This window comes from Henckelia pumila, chromosome 3 (genome assembly GCF_033568475.1).
Source record: "Henckelia pumila isolate YLH828 chromosome 3, ASM3356847v2, whole genome shotgun sequence".
In the NCBI taxonomy this organism is placed as follows: domain Eukaryota; kingdom Viridiplantae; phylum Streptophyta; class Magnoliopsida; order Lamiales; family Gesneriaceae; genus Henckelia; species Henckelia pumila.
The window spans coordinates 199,078,682-199,098,100 of record NC_133122.1 but is presented as its reverse complement, the minus strand read 5'-3'; the positions used below and the strand labels follow the sequence as shown (position 1 = coordinate 199,098,100).

General features: G+C 35.6%; 2 protein-coding genes across 3 annotated transcripts; one reads left to right on the top strand and one right to left on the bottom strand.

The window, feature by feature from the left end:
* The first annotated feature begins 768 nt into the window (after window positions 1–768).
* Window positions 769–10,393, top strand: LOC140887283 (twinkle homolog protein, chloroplastic/mitochondrial). Of its 2 annotated transcripts, none has more exons than XM_073294443.1 (21): window positions 769–1,198; window positions 1,750–1,886; window positions 2,603–2,658; window positions 2,760–2,817; window positions 2,894–3,007; window positions 3,993–4,076; window positions 4,321–4,401; window positions 4,584–4,649; window positions 4,779–4,895; window positions 5,313–5,360; window positions 5,446–5,531; window positions 5,620–5,680; window positions 7,238–7,420; window positions 7,599–7,730; window positions 8,090–8,151; window positions 8,428–8,511; window positions 9,311–9,442; window positions 9,623–9,719; window positions 9,793–9,927; window positions 10,031–10,082; window positions 10,173–10,393. In XM_073294443.1, the coding sequence occupies exons 1-20, from the start codon at window positions 940–942 to the stop codon at window positions 10,046–10,048; spliced, it is 2,010 nt and encodes a 669-aa protein (XP_073150544.1). In that variant the 5' UTR covers window positions 769–939; the 3' UTR covers window positions 10,049–10,082; window positions 10,173–10,393. The 2 variants fall into 2 exon arrangements, with proteins under 2 accessions (XP_073150544.1, XP_073150543.1); XM_073294442.1 differs by having other exon boundaries at window positions 10,015–10,082.
* A 1,058-nt stretch (window positions 10,394–11,451) lies between these two features.
* On the bottom strand, window positions 11,452–18,015 carry LOC140892595 (condensin-2 complex subunit H2). Its single transcript, XM_073301535.1, has 11 exons — window positions 17,762–18,015; window positions 17,562–17,661; window positions 16,554–16,660; window positions 16,321–16,463; window positions 15,815–16,241; window positions 15,538–15,713; window positions 15,299–15,472; window positions 15,119–15,217; window positions 12,263–12,364; window positions 12,030–12,188; window positions 11,452–11,906 (listed from the first exon to the last, which is right to left on the bottom strand). The coding sequence occupies exons 1-11, from the start codon at window positions 17,949–17,951 to the stop codon at window positions 11,616–11,618; spliced, it is 1,968 nt and encodes a 655-aa protein (XP_073157636.1). The 5' UTR covers window positions 17,952–18,015; the 3' UTR covers window positions 11,452–11,615.
* Between the last annotated feature and the right edge of the window lie 1,404 nt (window positions 18,016–19,419).

The window sequence follows — 19,419 nt, the reverse complement described above, 5'->3', positions numbered from 1 at the left end:
CCGCCTCACATGCCAAATTCCATCAAATGTGTTGACAGAGCAACATATTTTTGATTTGGAAAATTAATGTTCCTTCAGTACTGAGGCACTCCTTTGGTTCCATCGCTGCTTGGACCGCAACCAGCGAGTCCGAAAACACACCAACCTGATTAATCAACCACAAACCTTTAAGAATCGGCATGAGCTCACCCTCAAAAACTGAACCAGGATATCGAATTCTTGCAGCCATTGCAACGATAATATTCCCCAAATGGTCGCGATTGATAGCCCCGACTGAGTATCTTCCCAACCGATCATTAAACCCCACATCAACATCCTATTCCAATCTGTAATGGCCGGAACTTGGCTTTACACACCTTATCTTAGGCTGAGCGTCCATGATAGGCACCAGTGGCCTCAACACAGCATTAGCATTAAGAAATTCCCGAAAATGCGATTTTGCCCTCCCAACATGAAGAGCCTGATCGCTCAAGGAAGCGTCATGTTTGCGTCGACATAACTCTTTCCATGTTGCCTATGTAATTGAGAATGTTTGGAAATTTTTTTTTTTAAATATAAATGATCAATTTTTTAAATTGAAATGTTAGGAAATAAAGATGTAAAAGAAACATAAAAGTAAAATATACTATGAGCTATTATATTTTTGGAGTAACATTAAAGTTTTGCAACAAATAAAAAATTAGTGTATTTTTGAGAACTTAACTTTATATAATATAATATAATTAATCAATAATCCTTTATTATTCGAGACTCGTGCGCAGGATTTGTCAAAAAAAATAAAAAGACTCGTGCGCAGGAGGAAATTACGACAGACTGAAGCCCTTTCTTCTTCTTCTTCTTCTTCTTCGTCATCTTTTTCTTCCCATGAAAGTTCAAATGCTCCTTTTTATTTACTGTGGTCTGTAATAAATAGGCACAAGTTTTGAAAACCCAAGAATTATGCTTCTTTCGCCTCAGCGTAAACTATTCTTGACCCTTAACTCCAGTATTTTCATGGGCTCCAAACACCTGTGCCTGCTCAAGTGCACAGTCAATCCTGCCCAGTCTTCCCGTTTCTCTTCCTCACGAGCACTCTTTTTTCAAGTCCGTGGGGAACTTCTGTGTCCTGCTTTTTCCCGTAAACCCATTTCTCCTATTTATCATAGAGCCTCTGGTTATAGTTATACGCCTCATGCCGCGCTGCCGATTCCCAGACCGAGTAATGTTTCTTTTTCCTGTATCCCTTTGAGCCCCATTTCTTGATTTTTTTTTAATTTACTGTCTGTGCCGTTTCTTGGTTTCTTGATAGCTTTGTTACATTTATTCTTGGTACTTTATTCTCATTCTTGAAATGATAGCTCTTGAGGTTCATGAAAGCTTATGATTTCTTGATGTTTCTTTCTTTGTTTCGTTTTAAGATTTGGGATTGGGGTGTTATCCCGTCTTTTGGTCTATATGTGTTTCTAATGTGAAAATAGTGGAGACTGTAAGCATATTTACACCGAGATTTAGCATTTCTGGTTGCATTGTTGCATAATTCATATCTAGATGCTTGCTACGTGTTCCCGGAAAAATACAGAATTCCATTGATGTTATTTATCTGGTGGGCCTGAATGGTAACACTGTTCGAGATATTGGAATTGGATGTATTGGCCATGATATGTTTTGGCTGTCTTTCACATGGCAGGAATCAACACAGCAGGTTTTTACCTATATTAATTACAAAAACGCGCGCTAAGTTTTATTGTATTTATGTTGCAATGATTCTAGTTTCTAGCGTCGATTTGGAGACTGTCGATGTAGCAGATCCAAAACAGCTAACAACGTTGAGGCAGAAGTTGCTTGAGATTGGAATTGATGGCAATGCTTGTATGCCTGGGCAATACAATGGTTTGATTTGTCCACATGTATGGGTTCTTTTTTTTTAATGCTTAGAAGTTTGATATTTTCCATTGTTTTTGCTGTTATGCAATGATGTTACTTAAAGTTTCCATTCAGTTTTTCACGGCAAATGTGGATTACAGTATCAATTGCTGTCTGCTTCAAGTACGAAATGTGCATTGAAAAGCGAAAAATACTCGATTTTAGCTTGTGACTTTGTTGTTTGTGAACCGTATTTTAAAAATGAGACCTACTGGTACTATCTGACAGCAATAGAGCAAGTAATTATGTTTTATTGGTACCATCTGACAGTAATAGAGAAAGTAATTGTATTTATTCCCGGGTGGCTGCTGGAACTTGACAATCTCTTTTTATTCTGATTAGAGTGTCCTCCATCTCTAACAAATGAAAAAACATGCTGATTTTTCACAATATTTATGTAAAAAGTATGGGGTTCATGAATGTATTACTTCAACTCTAGCGTTACTTAGTTGCACTGTTAGAGCTAACCGTATTCAGCATTTTCCAGAGATTTTGTTCCTGCATTTGATTAGACTAATAACAAAACTTGAGACATCTGGGCTTGAAAATTGCTGTTGCAAGATTCATCAATGTATTTTTTAAACATGTGATAAACTAGAAGACGGGAAACTTTCTTAAAGTGGGATTTGTTGTCTTATGCATTCTTTTTTCTTCAATTTTGATGCATGGCATTGAGTTCCTGTTAATGTTGACTTTGTAGTGTAAAGGTGGCGATTCACGTGAGAAGAGCTTGTCCGTTCATATCACAAAGGATGGGTATTTTTCTTATTGTATCTATGCTCCTTTGTTTTACATGGTGTTTTCCTACATGGTTTTTGTTTCAACAGCAGTTTAGTGACTAATGCCTGTGTTGATAGAGATGCAGCAATGTGGACCTGCTTCCGGGCTAAATGTGGTTGGAGAGGCACTACTCGCGTAAGATATTAAATGAGGCTTGTCAAACATTTCTGTTGATTCCATTCTCATCTATACTTGTTTATTGTGGTTTCAGGCCTTTGCAGAGGTGAGGTCAACCTTTGCAAAGATGAATAGAGTCATCACAGTGAAGCAACCAATCAGAGTGATCACAGAGGAGAGTTTGCTGTTGGAACCGTTATGCAATGAGGTAGTTGTTGGTTGTAAAATCCAGCTAATCGTCAATATTTTTGGCTGGTAGTTCTTTTTTTGGCCGAGAATACCTTTTCCTATTGACGACGACCTTGGAAGATCTACTTGTCGGGGAACGAAATATAATTCTGTTACTATCTGTACAGCTGTACTGGTTTGGAATATGCATTTGATAAGAATGGTCAGATGTGTTATGAGTCTGTTTTTCTTTGTTTTATTAAGATTTTCTTCTTTGGACATACCAACGTGGCTATGGATGAATCAGTCTGATTGTGAGTTAGTTTGGGAATACAAGTCATAGTTTAAGAAAACACCTTATTAATTTGGATTTTTGTAGTTGTTTTTTTAAGCTAGAAGCAATTCTAATGTTTAGATTTAGCAAAAAGTAATTTTTTTATTTTAATTCTAGGGAGAAGTTGAAATAGAAGCCACATTTTCTTGTTTCTGGAAAAGAGTTACTAAGCGCTTTTGTGTAACAGTTTTTTGTTTTTTTTATTTAAAAAAAAAAACAGCCTTCATGGTCTGACAGTTTCTTTACGCAAAGATTCTATATTGTGTCTTCGTTTTTTACCTTTAAACAAACGCCAAACATAAGCTGTAAAATATGTAGATGGTTTGAAAATAGTTAGCATTTTTAGCCTTTCACCTTTTGCTTTTCCCTTTACTTAAATGATACAAGTTTGAAGCTTTTTTGAACCATTTTTAGTTTCCTGTTGGGAGGATAAGGTGGTAATGATGGTAGCCTATTTGTAGTTGTTTATCCATTGTGGTGTAAGTTCAATTTTTAATATCACATTACTGGCTGGCAAGCAAGGTATCTAGTAAATGAGGATGAACATGTGTGAACTGATCTTTTCTTTTTTAAGGTAAAATTAGTCGTTTGTTCACTTCTTGAATTTAATTGGTTCTCTTGAAGTATTGAACTATGGTCTCATGTCAACGAAAATATGGAACTCTGTAATTCTAACTCAACTTTATTCCAGTTGGTTGCATATTTTGCTGAGCGCATGATATCGAGAGAAACTTTGCATAGAAATGCTGTCATGCAGAAAAGAACCGGTAATCAGGTAGTCAAAATTAAAAGTTTCAGCATCTTACGAATATTATCTGTTTGTTTTTATAATCATGACACTGTCTTTATACAATAAATGTTACAGTATTGCTACAGTATTCACCTTCCTACCTATTTCCTAAATGGCCTATTTTTCACTCTTCCAACATGTGAAGACTATCACAATTCACAATTAGCTTGTGTGAATGTCGGTACTGTCAATTTACTTCATTTGACTTTCTGATGATTATATTTGACAGATTGCCATTGCGTTTACTTATAGAAGAAATGGAGAGCTCGTTAGCTGCAAGTATCGGGATATCACCAAAAAGTTTTGGCAGGTATATTCATTAACTGATTTATGGGTTGGTTTTAGCTCGCCATCCTAATCCCTGAAGGATTAAACTTTCCAAGTATCAATAACCAATGGTTACTAAGTTCTAGTTGTGGACACGTTTTTTGGTATGCCATGACATAATCTGTTGCATTTCAACTGTATTTCTCTGCTCTTTTGGTGGTGCAGGAAGCCAATACGGAAAAGATCTTCTATGGATTGGATGATATAAAGGAAGCAAGTGATATTATAATTGTAATCGCTTCTGACTGCTGGATTGTTTAGTTTCATTGATTTCACTTACTCTAACTTACCTGTGTGTGTGTGTGTGTGTGTGTGTAAATAAATAATTGATCAGCTACCTCCTTATTTTTTATTTATAAGGTTGAGGGTGAAATGGATAAGCTTGCAATGGAAGAAGCTGGTTTTAAAAATTGTGTGAGTGTTCCTGATGGTGCTCCTCCAAAAGTATCGGATAAGGCATTACCTTCTGAAGAAGAGGTACTTATCCAAATGTACTTTTAAAGTTACCATCTTGCCACGTCATTGTTTTCCAAGAGCAGTAAAGCAAAATATGACAAAATTTTTAAGTTTTGTGATGGCTCATGTGTTTGACATCTGTAGATGATTTTTCACTCAATTTCTTGAGTCAAATACATTTTCTATACCTTCACCTCTTAGAAAGCTGCAGTCAACTCTGATTCTGTCTTCCATGGATATAATGCTTGATCTTATCCAATATTAAATGTTATATGACAACTAGAGCTACTATATGACAACTAGAGCTACATCATAACAAGAATTTGGTTAGAAGGATAAGGCAGAGATTCATCATGGGGTGTTAAAATCACTTTGTTATTCTGATGAAAGTTGTACTTAATGTTCCTAACTCTCCTTTTACACTTTTTTTGAAGCTAGGACACAAAATATCAATATCTATGGAACTGCAGAGAATATACTGAAAAGGTTTGTCAACGCATTTCCATCATTTTATACTAAGATTGCAAATGTGAAAGGTTTACTTTGAGAATTTTGTCTTGATGTTTTATAGGGATCTCGAATAATACTTGCTACTGATGCGGACGCACCTGGTCAGGCCTTAGCCGAGGAACTTGCTAGGCGATTGGGAAGAGAAAAGTTTGTCTTAGCTGTGTTGTCTATAATCACAACTATTATTCTCTGCGAAACATAGTTCTTGAATCCAGTGGTTTTACCGATTGATTAGGTGTTGGAGGGTAAAATGGCCGAAGAAGAATGATATTGAAAGTTTTAAAGATGCAAATGAGGTTTGGTATCCAAATTTGGACTTCCTGCTTTGCATTTCATACCTACCCTTCCTTACCTCCTATCGCTCTTCATGCAATTTCTATTGGGCCTTTTGTTTTCAGTTGCAATTGTTAAAAGAACAGGTTCAGTTGTGCAGAAAGGAAATCAAAGATCTAACGCATAAAAGTAGTAGTAATAATATGATGTGAATAAGCTTTTAGGGCTTGCGTGGTTTTGTTTTGGGAGAATTATTGATACAAATGCCAAATGATGTTTGAAATTGATAAAGCTATTTCAATATTTTAGAATAGTGTATTCTTGGTTAGAATATGATATAATAGAATGTTTTTGAAAGTAAGAAAAGTATAGTTAAAATAATGACAATTATATTAGGAGATGGAAAGAGGGAACTCTGTTCTGGGGAAAGAAAAAAATGAATGATCTTGTTATTTTTCTGACAAGTGGAAATTGTTCTAAAAAAGTAAATTAAACCTTGGACTTTGGCATAAAGAGTGCATTATTAATTAGATAACTGGTACACTTGGATAATATCCTGCTAAGAATCCTGTGCTGGAAGTGGTAAATGAAGTGGCCTAGATATGTGTGTGTAATGCAATATCGCATGCCTAATCCAAACAACTATTGGGTGCTACATAGTATAATTAGATAAAGTTGAAAAAAAAAAAAAAAAAGCAGCCAGAAGAGAAAAACATACACCCTTTTAAACAGGAACCAAGATTTATTGATAATCATATTAAGTGGGCAAAGCTCTAAACATCGCATTTTGGAATATATCTTAGTCGAAAAGGAAATCATGTCAGGGAAAAGCTGCCTTCTTCATAGCTTTATTTTTCTCAGGGGAAAAAATGAAGAAAAGAAAACGCAGAGAGTAAGCTATTTCCTTCTTCATGTCTTATTACCTTCTTAATATGCTACCAATTGTTGCATATGTTTGCTTTCTGCCTTAGGTCTGCCGATTTTGTGTCTGTCAACTCTTCCCGTGGTTGCTTTAAAAACTTATATCGGCGAGATTTTCAGGGGGCATATTTTCTGAACAACATTTTGGGTTTCTATAACTGATACCTTAATTAGCTTATCTGAATGAAAATTATGTTTGTTTTTGGAGTTTGTGATGGAATTGAGCTTAGTAGTTTTTTAAAAAAATTTCTGAACTGTGTCAGCGTATGCAGGTTTATGCAGCTCACCTTCTGTTAAAATATACGACTGGAGTCCAACATATCTTCTGTTCAATTTATGAAATTACAAATTGAATCTGAACTCGTTGTTCTCTGTGCTTCAGAAGCTAATGTCGAACCTACTGAATCATTTTAATTTCTGCTGGATGATATTTTTGTTGTTCTATCGAAGATTTTGAAATGTTTCATGTTTTAAAATGTTAACAAGAAATTGTTTATATTTATTTTTCCTTTATGGACCTATTGCAAGAAACTTTGGCTTTGTATTCATCAGTGTAAAAAAAATAAATATATCTATTAGAAAGGACTTGATGATACTTCCTTTGTTATTTTACACTTTGTGGTGTTGCCTCTGACTGTACTATACGTGTTTAAATGTAGGTGCTTATGTATATGGGCCCTGATGCCCTGAGAGAAGTCGTTGAAAATGCAGAGCTTTATCCAATTAAAGGCTTGTTCAATTTCAAAGATTACTTTGATGAGATCGATGACTATTATCACCAAACACTTGGTTTTGAGCTCGGTGTTTCGACTGGATGGAGGGCTCTGAATGAATTATATAATGTAAGTATGACAATGATTTGGAATGTATACTGCATCTGTGGGGCAACTTGAATTTCATACTATTTGGGTTATAAATAACTCATTTTCCGTCCTTCTGCTTGTTACTCAGTTGAAGTGGATGTCTGGGTTTATCTCTACATTCTTGTACTTCAAATTTTTAACTATCTATCTGAAACAGGTTGTGCCTGGAGAATTGACAATTGTTACGGGAGTTCCTAATTCAGGCAAGAGCGAGTGGATTGATGCTCTATTATGCAATCTTAATCATAGTGTTGGTTGGAAATTTGCATTATGCTCCATGGAAAATAAGGTAATCTGTTGAGACTTCACATTTTTTATTCTTTTGTCTGGTCACAGTAAAATTATAAGAAAGTTAATTATTAGATAAATGCTGAAAAAGGAGATACCTGTTGGAGCAAAAGTAACATATAAAGTTATCTTGTGTATAGTAACAATGTACAGCTTAAATTTGTTTGTGTGAAGGTTCCTGTAGTGATTAAATAGGTGAATTGTTCTGTCACCTGTTGGTGCTTGTTAATGTAATCTCATGTGCTGACAAACTAGATAGATGTGACGTCTCTCATGTTTATTTTTCCCATTTTCAATTTGGAGATGGCCAGCTCTTTTATATTGATCCATTCTTGACATTATTTTCGTTGGGTTTTACAGGTTCGTGAGCATGCTAGAAAACTTTTGGAGAAACATATCCAGAAGCCTTTCTTTGATGTTAGGTATGTTTGAGATGGCCAGCTGTAAATGAGTGGCACATAATGAATCAATTGAGTAATTTTCTTTTGATTAGAGTTGTTTGTACCTCAATTCCAAATTATGATCTCGGAGATTCTCTATTTCATTAAGTTACACTAGGAAAGCATTGTCCATCTCCCTCAGTTGCTATCAATTTTCCGACTTTCCTTTTATTTGATGTGCTTAATCATGCTTTTCACCCATTATTTGTTAGTTTTCTCGATCACTTATGTTCGGAATCCTTTGTTGCTACTGAATAGGTATGGAAAATCTGGTGAAAGGATAAGCGTCGAGGAGTTGGAGCAAGGGAAGAAATGGCTCAGCGAATCATTTTCTTTAATAAGGTGACTGTTACAGGCCTGGGATCTTAGGAGTTCAGTGGGCTGGACCAAGATTGTGAATATTTAGTGGAGGGATCTAGAAATTGGAGAGAGGGAGAGAGATGGTCAGCACGTGAAAAAGAATATAAGGGGAGGGAAATTAGTTGAGGGGTATGCATATTTTTCATATCATTCTGTGTTTGGTGGCTAGCGTGAGCAAGGGGCAAGTAGCAATACGTGGTTTTCCCCTCGTCATTACGTGTTACAGTGTATTTCCTTTTGAGATTTGAATATATCATTTACTTTGTACGTACTCTTCAGTTCAGATTTATTTGTGTTTGTGTGTGTTTAAGAATTGCGGTTGAAACAGACTCCATCTTGCTCAGGGATGCATAAGTTGCTTTTTGTACATGTGTGGGCATATATGTATCGAATAACAATGGCTTGTTTATATTCATTTTCATGGAATATAGTTATTGTCTGTATTGAATTTCAATGCATTATGGTTCTTTCTTGGTTAATTAACTGAGACGCATATTAGATCTGTGGATTGACATTGTCATTAAATTTGGTATTTTGTCATTTTGTATGTTAAATTATTTAATCAAGTCCTGACGTACACCAAAAATTGTAATGAGATAGGCTCATGTGAGTTTATATAGGTTGTCTTGTGAAATGAAGCTTCATTTTTTTCAGGATACTTGTATTCATCATATGTGCTCATTGTGAATTGTTTGGTTCCCCTCTTACTTTTGACATCTATAAGTAAAATACAATGAAGGGCTGATATGAGCTTATACACATACATTTTCTTATGAAACAGGTGTGAGAATGATTGCCTACCAAGCATAAATTGGGTTCTTGAGCTTGCAAGAATAGCAGTTTTACGTCATGGTGTTAATGGGCTTGTAATTGATCCATATAATGAGCTTGATCATCAGCGTCCTCCTAACCAGTAAGTCTTTTAGTCATTTTCTTCCATTTCCGCTTTCCAATTGCTATCTTCATCCAAATTATAGCCTTCTCATTCGCAACTGCTTTTAATCAAAGGTTTTACGGTTTGTCTTCCAAGCTAATTGATTTTAGTCTCCAACCTTACGACATCATCTTATTCTGTGCTAATTTTACATGACAGGACTGAAACAGAATATGTTAGTCAGATGCTGACGAAAGTTAAACGATTTGCTCAGCATCACTCATGCCATGTTTGGTTTGTAGCACATCCAAGACAGGTTTGCAGTCAAGCCTTCATATTTTCTCCACTCCAAGATTATCTTATAAAATAACCACGTTTATTTTTCTTAGTTGCATAATTGGATTGGGGGTCCTCCAAATATGTACGACATCAGTGGAAGTGCACACTTCATAAATAAATGTGATAATGGGATTGTTATTCACCGTAACAGGGATCCAGATGCGGGTCCTCTCGATACAGTCCAGGTATTTGATTTTTCCCATCATACTATCAATCTAAAGATATTAGGATCCAAAATTTTCTTTTTTTTTTATTGATCTATACATGCACAGGTTTGTGTTCGGAAAGTGCGTAATAAAGTCATAGGAACAATAGGGGACGCCTTCTTGTGTTATAACAGGTATGAGCATGTGATATTTGTGAATTGGGGTTCGGGTTGGATTCAGAAGAGAATCTCAGTTTGCTAATGATTTCTATAAAATCTGGATAGGGTTACCGGCGAATACATGGATGTCGATGAAGCATCCCAAAGAAGATGATTAAGACATTATTTGTAGCATAGTAATCGGCCTCCTCCCTTTACGTTAGTGTAATTGGCATGTCAAGAAATTGGAAAGTAATGTTGTATTGAATTTATTAGCCTTTTTAGCATCCGGGCCTGATGCAAATTTTGTTCTGGTATGAAAGTTAAGTATAAGTATTTGGCTGATATTATCTTGACTCATCATTTTCACTTGGTCAAAACTCACTACTTGAGAGTTGAGCCCTTTTTCATCGAAGAATCTCTTCCCTGCACAAGTAAAACTTTTTTTTGGGGTATTTATGTAATTCACTAAAAATCGGTCAAGGTGGCCGCCTAGACACTAGGCGTCGGCCGACAGCATTGAGAATGTACCGCCTGGGCAGACTTGGGCGGAACCTAGGCGGCTGTGGACAATTAGGGTTTTTAAAATTTTTTGGGCTTTTAATTTAAAATTCCAACATAACCTTTCAGTTGTTTTAATTGGGTTTTTAAATTAAAAGCCTGATCAAAATCAAACCAACATTCAACAAAAAAAATTAATTTGTTGGCATTTCTAACACCAAACTTTATCTTCATCATTTTTTTGCGGTTTGTGCATCATTTGGATTTCTTTTTTGTTGCCCTAAATTTCGAACCAAGAGGAACTCCAGATGCAAATAACCCAAAATTGGTATTCTATTAGTTTTATAATTTTGAAGTCATTTTAAATCTGATGTTATTTTGTTGGAATTATAATATGTGATTTATTATGTTGGTATGAAAAACTTAGTCGTCTTGCCTAAGCATTAAGCGATGCTGATCTAGCACATGACTAGCGTCTAACAAATTTTAAAATTTTATATAATTGTATAAATAGAATTGTATAGTATTTTATTAACATGGTTGGTTTCCTTTTTGTTGAAAATTTTGTATTTCCTCCTTGATCTTGACCGTGGACGTCAGTATGGCCATCATTTTGGTGCATAACTTGACCTATCTCCTCAACATGTATTCAAATTTCTTTATCATAAAATGTCATAAATAATAACAATATGACATCTCGTATTTCGATTATTATTTGGATCATAAAGTAGACTATGATGGGTAATCTTAATATAATTAAAAAGAAATTATGATTCTATGAACTGCGTGAATGACAAACCACAACCTACTTGACAAGTTACTCTGTACAAAGGCCGAGTCCCTTCCGAAGTCAGATTAAATTGGAGGAATTCGTGCACAGAATGTCACTGTTCTTACCGTACAATGTCGCAACATTTGATTACTAGTTAGTACATATGCTATAAAAATTAATTTAATCATCTGTCATTGGGTTAATTTGAAAAATTATAAATTACAAGTGAATCTAATCTACCTCAAATTAGTTCTTGAAAATACATGGAATGAATTACCTTGCTGATAGACGGCATGTCACGGTGCAAAATGCATACCCGTGATCCCGGATTTTCGCCTCTTTTTGCCTTCAGGAGTGCACTTCACACCACCTGATTTTCCCACCTGATTCTCCTTTTCCTCTTCGCTAATGATTTTGGCACGTACTTTTATTAAAGGAGTTTTAGCTCTCCTTTTGGACGACTGAAGCTTCACTCCACTTCTCCTCACATTCCCAAGCAACTTAACATGGAAACCACTCACGTTTGTGTAGCAAGTTGAGGAACCTTTTGAATTGCATTTCACCAGATCAACATCTCCATTGTTCACCTGAACCATTACAAATGAAAATGAGTATACAAAACTCGTTCATGACCAGGTCCTCAGAACTATCCCCACATTTTGGTGACTTGAAAAGGGACACAAGTGCAAAGTGCATATCAGTAGGATTACCAATTGCAGGAGGGCAGAAAACGTTCTAGCAACATCATGCTTCTCTTGACCCTTGACTACATCTCCAAAAGACAAGGTACTTAAATGATCTTGTTCCACAGAGAGCTTATCTAGAATTCTTTCACCGTACTTGTGAATATCAAATGGTGGGCGTGCATCCTGGCAGAAACGGTTGCTGTTAGTCGATAAATGATTATGAGGCCGAAAGCCAATGTAAACCATGATATACGCACTTGCTCTTCCAAATTCTTTTCGATTCTTTGTTTCCATGTAGACACCCGGCTAGCCAGTTCGGTTTGCCTCACACTTTCAGAGATGTTAGCGAGAAGAGCATCCTGCAAGTACAGGTTTAGACAAGCATGTATCAGATCACCAAAATTTCAACAGGTAGAAGCAGTAGATAGTTTAGCGCTTTCTTGTTTAAATCGTTCACACAAACTTATCTCAGCGTGGGAATAAAAACATATCTTCCACAGAAATAATATCTGTGGTCACCACATTGGATAAATCAATTAATTGTCAACAAAATATTAATTCTTCATTGAACACTACAAAGTTTTGATTTGTAAAGAGATCTTTCTCCTGTCTTGGTTTATGAAATTAGAAGCTCAAATGTAGTCACATCAAAACGATGTAAAAATGGTTTTTTCTTAATGAAGATCCTACCAAGGATGTTAATATGCAGTCACAAGAAGATTTTTCCATAGGAGGTATTAGTAGTCAAATAGTCTGTAGACATGATACGTCAATTTATGGATAGTCACAAGCTTCCCGCCAATGGTGTATCAAATTTAATGATATGATAACATCTTTGTACTTTAATGAGAACACTACTAGATAGTGCGGAGCAAGTTTATTTTCTAGTTCAATATGCTGAAAAATGAGTTCCTGCAAATAATTCAAGCATATTGCTTGAGACTAAGAATTTTCTCTTGAAATTTTTTGAAATGAAAGGTATGAAACAAGAATACTACGCAATAGAAATATTTTGTCAAAAATTACGAGGACTTGTCTATCAGAAAACTAAATTGAGAAAATTCTGGAGAACTTAAATATTCTGGAGAACTAAATGAGTTCTGAAGCTATTCCAGACAGATGGTCAATGGATAATAATTACAGGTTCATGTAATGCCCAAAAAATGATGCAGAATACAAAGAAGTGGAATCGATTCCGTATGCATATACGTTGGTTATCTAATTTATTCGAAAACCTGCACAAAGGTGGATATAGGTTTGTGGTCTGGAAGGTAAGGTAATTGTCAAAGTAATACAAGATCTAGTAATTGGAAATCTCCAAAGAAAGCGTTAGATATCTTCAGAAAACTAAGAATGACATATTCGAGTTTCAAAGAACCAATAATTTAGAAGTATTTGTATACTCAGACATGGATTTTGCCAGATGTTTGAAACTAAGAAATCCACTGTTGGTCATGTCTTTCATGTCTTTCAGTTATTTGCAGGAGCAATATCTAGAAAATGCGCAGAACAATCTATCCTTGCTTTATCTACTGCAGAAGAAGAGTTAGAGCCATGGCTTGAAGCCACCGTACATGCATTATCATTATGAACACAGGATTTTATTTCTGGACTTGAAATTGTCGACTCCATGACCAGGACGTGGAAAATTTATTGTTCTCATTCTGTAACTGTGACAGTATTCTTCTCTAGGTATGGTTAGTGTTCAAAAGGTTATAAACATATGAAAATAATTTCCATTGCGGATGAGGTTGAGAAACAAAGTTTTTGTTGAGCATATCAATACTGCTCCCTTGATAATTTCCATTATAATTGTTTAACGTGTTCTAAATATGGATCTTGGTTACCTGAAAACTCATATGATTGGCACTTCAAGATCTCTAATGTATTTATGAACATAAGATTAAATTTAATATTATATTTTGATCTTGTATGCAAAACTGTCATTAAATTAAATTAACAGAAAAGTCTTAACAAGACTCATTGAAACCATAATCAAATTAAACTTTGTAATATATGGAAAGATGTTACCGTATACATAAAGAAAACAGTATATGATCACAATAACTAACAAATTTATGACGATGAAAGATTATTTATGCCGTATTTATGTGGAAGAATTAACAAAGTTTATTGATTTCATTTAAATGGAAGGTTGCTTGATGGAAGTAACGTGGTAATGCAGCACTTATATAGCTGGTCCTCTCTCAGTCTCGCTTCCAACAAAACATGAGAAAACCACCAAGATTATGAAATTAAAGAAAGGTTAGGGACAGAAATTAGCTTTAAGAATTGCTTTCTCATATGATAACTCGGTTATGTAACCTCTCTATTTCATGAGATGTACACGAAAATATTCAATTTCAAGATCCATTGATAATAATAATAATAATAACAGTAATAATAATCTTAAACGAAAAGGTTTTTTGTAACATACCCAATGCTGTAAATGGTGGGAGACGGTGGCGGGGCGGTCAGTGACCGTCTACCGCCTCGGTCGCCCAGGCGGTGCCTAGGCGGTTGTATTTTTTTAGCAATATTTTAAAGGAAATTATATATATCATGCAATGTAATTACAAATAGTCATGGTTTTTTATGTAATATATGTAATTAATTAATGTTTATGCATAAAGAAGTTTTATACAATATAATACAATCTAAACAAAATGCAAATAAATATATGAATGCAAACTAACAAGATAATTAAGGTGGTGGCTGATGGAGGCAGCTGGAGGCGGTTTGAGGCAGGTGGCTGATGGTGGAGGACACTTGAAACCAAAAGTAAATACAAAAAAAGTGAGAGATGTTTTTATTACATCTAGTAGGGTTTTTAAAATTGATTGAATTTGACTGGTTTTTAAAATTATTTGACTTTGATAGTTGACTGGGATTTTAAAATCATTCACCGCCTCGACTGCCTCCGCCACCTTGACCCCCTGCTTGCCCGCCTCGCCCGCCGGATGACCTCGGACCGCCTACTGAGACCGCCTTAGACAAAGGCGGGGCGGTCGAGGTCCGCCTACCACCTAAGCACCGCCTAGGCGGCCGCCTAGACCGCCATTTAGAACACTGAACATACCGTTCATTGGAAAAAGCTAAAGAATCTGCCTTACCAAGTGAGTCCGACAAAGGTCTTCAAGGCTTGTATGAGCATCAGCATCAGCACCATCACATTCATTTTCCATGCCAAAGTGGTGACCACCATAATCATGCTGCACGTGTTAAGACTTCAAAGTAAGTTTGAACATTTCAGCATTTACATGCATTGAGGCGTTCTAAATGTACAGCCAAACCTTTTCCTCCTGTGGTGGGATATCTTTATCATTGAAGACACCATCTGGCATGCCAATATCTGTTGGCCCTGGATCTGCATCCTCACTGTCATATCCAGTGTCTTCATATATATCTTCAGGATCATAGGAGGAACTGCCTTTTTTCTTGTCCCCAATAACAAGTGATTGACGAAGCTGCATGTAGCAATCAAGTGTTAAGAAAAAAACTTAACCCACGAGCATAATTAAAAAATGCCAACCTTTTCATACAGTGATGAAGTTTGTGATTCATCGTGCATCTCAGAGGCATTAAATTTTGCCTCCCATATTTTAACCAGCTCTGGACCAATAGGGCCATGAAGTTTTGCAAGAGGGAATTCTGTAGCCACGGAAAGATGCCTCCTGTAACGGACCCCTACTCTTCCATTTGTTTTCACTGCATTGGAGTACGAATGAGATCAAAAGTATCGCGTGCCTACATGGTACATGCAAAACACTTCTTGTAAATCAAATCACGGAGAAGGAAGTTTAGAAAACCTTTTCTATAAGGCTTAACTATCAAATTCCCCAATGCATGAGGATCCAAATGCTTCCATGGATCAACTTCGTTGTCTGAGTCAGACAAATCCCGAGGTTCAGAATAGCAGTCTCTAATTCCATCATCGTCAGAACAATGATAGGGAGTCGAGCCCTTTTGATTGTCATGGGATTGAAACCCGTGGTTATCACAAGGTGACTGGGTAAAATAAGCTTCAGGTTTCTTCCATGCTGACAGCTTTTGGCCGGAACCTACAGATCTTCTCGACGGCGACTGAAAGCTCTTGCGACCTTTAGAGGTTAGAGAGCTGCCTCTATATAAATTATTTAGTCCTTTTCCACTTTTACAGCCGAGAAAATTATCAACAGTAACAGCATCGCAGTAATCCAGAAGAATGAAATCCCGGTAAAGATCATTTGTTGCTAACTGCAAGTATAAACACATGAATTTAAGAAAGAAATATTTACAGTATGCATACCACGACACAAGACTAATATTACTGTACCAGGTACGCTTCTAGCTCCCCATCATCACCTACACCATCTAAGCAGTCACCTTCCAGCACTACTAAATTTGCAGGTGGCCTCACAAAAACACTAGGTGCCACATCTCGAGAGACCGAACAATCTAACAAATTCTTTGCTTCAACTGAAAAAACAAAAAGAAATAATTTAGGCAATCAAAATTTTAAAATTGCCCATTAATAAAGTGGCCTAAAGAATCGGTGAAACTACCAACCAGGGATATCATCTAAACCCCAAAACGGATCATCTTCTTCGTCTTTTGCAGGATGGGAAGCAGATTTTTCGTTTTGAGTGGATGTGCTCGCAGATTGATCTTCTTGACTGTAAGAAAATGCACATCGGCAGACATCATATCATGTTTATTTTTGTCCATTGAGAAAAAAGGCAGCATACTAAACTTGATGCACAACCATTATTAATACATCATATTGAATATTCTAGAGGACAATTTGAGTTAGGTGTAAAGGAAAGCAGTAGCCACAGGCATCACAAGTTTTGTACTCGTGATCTTGTAAGCATTTCCATGTTCAAAAGTTTTTTTAAAAAAAATCATCTTTTATGCTGTCGTGCATCAATATTACGTCCAGTTGGTGAAAACAATATGAACAGATGATTCCAGCAGTTGAAAATCTATAATGTGACGTAATATATGTGCACCTGTGTATATGGCTCTCAGTGTACTACCCAAAAATCATAACTACAATCAGCCAAGATCATATAAAATCACAATTTTAACTTCACATACTGAAACTTAGACTGCAAGAGTATATTATGACTCCAGGAACAAGTCCAATGGCTTAGATTTAGAATTGTTTTATTTTTCTCAAGTAAATGAACGAAATGTGTCCCACATCCATTAGTCCTCCAGATGTCCCATATCCATTAGTCCTCCAGAAATAGATGAGATATTAGATGAACAAGTTTTTTGCGCTTAGCCATTTACATCCGCTTGGCACAAATAATAACACTTAAGCGATTCAAATTCTTACTATTGCAGGTGTTGAATCCACAAAGCTATCCATACATAGATGCTAAATGATAAATTTCGCAGTTGGTTCAGTCTTGCTTACCATCAGTCCCGTACAACAAGAAGTTATATTTATCCATGAGAAGTTGAGAAACAAAAGCCAGATTTTCTCAGTAATATAAACCTCCACCTTTCACACAATAAGCTATAGGAGTAAAGCATGAATTCAAGAAACCTAAAAATTTAGAGTTAAACCTATTTTTGGAAATAAACTCCAAAGCGTGCAGAACCAGGGAATACAAATACTCCACCTTCCTACCATAAACCTGCGCCGACCCCTGAAGCACCAAAGCAGCTACAAATTCCACGCAAGAACAGCAAAATAAGCTCCGAATTAAACCAAAAAAAATAAATAAATAAATAAATTCTAAGTGAAATGAAGCGCACAGACTTACCTTCAGTAAAATTTACGGAGCCTATGGAATCTTCGTTGCTCAAAATCTCACCAGAACAAATTTTCAGCAGATACTCTTCCAAATTCTTTGCTAAATCCACGCTCCAATTAGCTTCGAGATCTCGAAGAGACTGTACTGTTTGGAGAAACTTCGCAAATGAAGACTCGGGTTTGTCAAATTCGTTATTCATTTTTTGTACAAGTATTAATTACTTCCATCAATCCAGATTTCTTCACGTAGTGTTGAAGATGGTGTGTGTGTGTGTGGCAGTGTGAGGGAATCGGTGGGAGACAACTGAGATTAAAATTTTTCGTGGCTTTTCCCGCCCAGATTGAAAGAGGTTTTGGGCCTCACTGAGTAGCCCATTTAAGTGTTTTGAGCAAGAGATCTCCACTTTTCGGTATGGTCCAGGCCCAGTAATTTTTTTATTTTTTACCCACAATCCTATTAACATTAACATTCATTATTTATAGATCATATATTTCACTCAATAATATAACATTATTTTATATTAAATAAATACATTTTTATATATTTTAATATATTTAAAATTATATTTATTTTTTTGAATAATAATCTTATTTTTTTAGTTTTAATTATATGAAATTAAAAAAAAATATTAAAATATATTTATAGATGATAATTCAAACTAGCCGTTACAATTTTTTTTTAAAATTAATTTAATTAAAATGTAATTAAAAAATAAAAAAAATGGCAGTTAAGAAAAATCAATCCGTTGGAAATTTGGACAAATTCATATAATATTCACATTTTTTTAATATTTTAATTTTAATAAAAAAAACCAAAAAATTTTAAATAAATAAATAAATAAAGGTGCAGACGCGAGCCCCATGCGTCTGCACAAGCATGCGCCAGACACAAAGTATCTTCACGCGTAGTTTAAAAAATAAAAAAAAATTGAGGATGGTGAACGCCCATCCTCTCTCTCATTGTGGGTGCCCTAATGATTATAAAAAAAAAATATGTATTTTATCTCATTACGATTAAATAAGTGTATCAATAAATCATATGAAACGGAAAACTAAAGGAAAGATGGGTGGTGTTTCGTTGAAAGTTGATTTCAGTAAAGCGGTTAATGAGATCCTAACCTAAGGATAATATTCAAATCATGTATTCAATGGTTCGTATTTTTACACATAGGCGCAATTAATGATATATTGTTGACATGAAAAATCATTGGATATTAGATCTATCATTGGGGTATAATACTCATATGTTATGTTGAACTCTACCCAGTAAAGCATGTATAGAGTTTATTGGGGATATATCTCAAATGTATATTGATTAAAATGGGATTCGACACACGATGTGTAAATATTATTCTGGAGTGTGTAACTTTTCTTATATACTTTATTTCCATGAACAATTAAGAATTGGCCATGTTAAACCCCAACGAGGTCTTCGACAAGATACTTTGTCTTTCGATCCACAACTGAAGAAGCTCGAACCATGAGGAATATTCTCACAACATACCATGAGGCATCTGGGGAGACAATAAAACTTGGCAAATCGGGTATTTTTTATAGTTTGTTCATCTTGATGCAAGAAATGCTATCTCATCAATTTTACTGGTGACATCTCCTCTTGATACTGGTAAGTATCTAGGCCTGCCATCACTGATTGGGCGACCGAAAAAG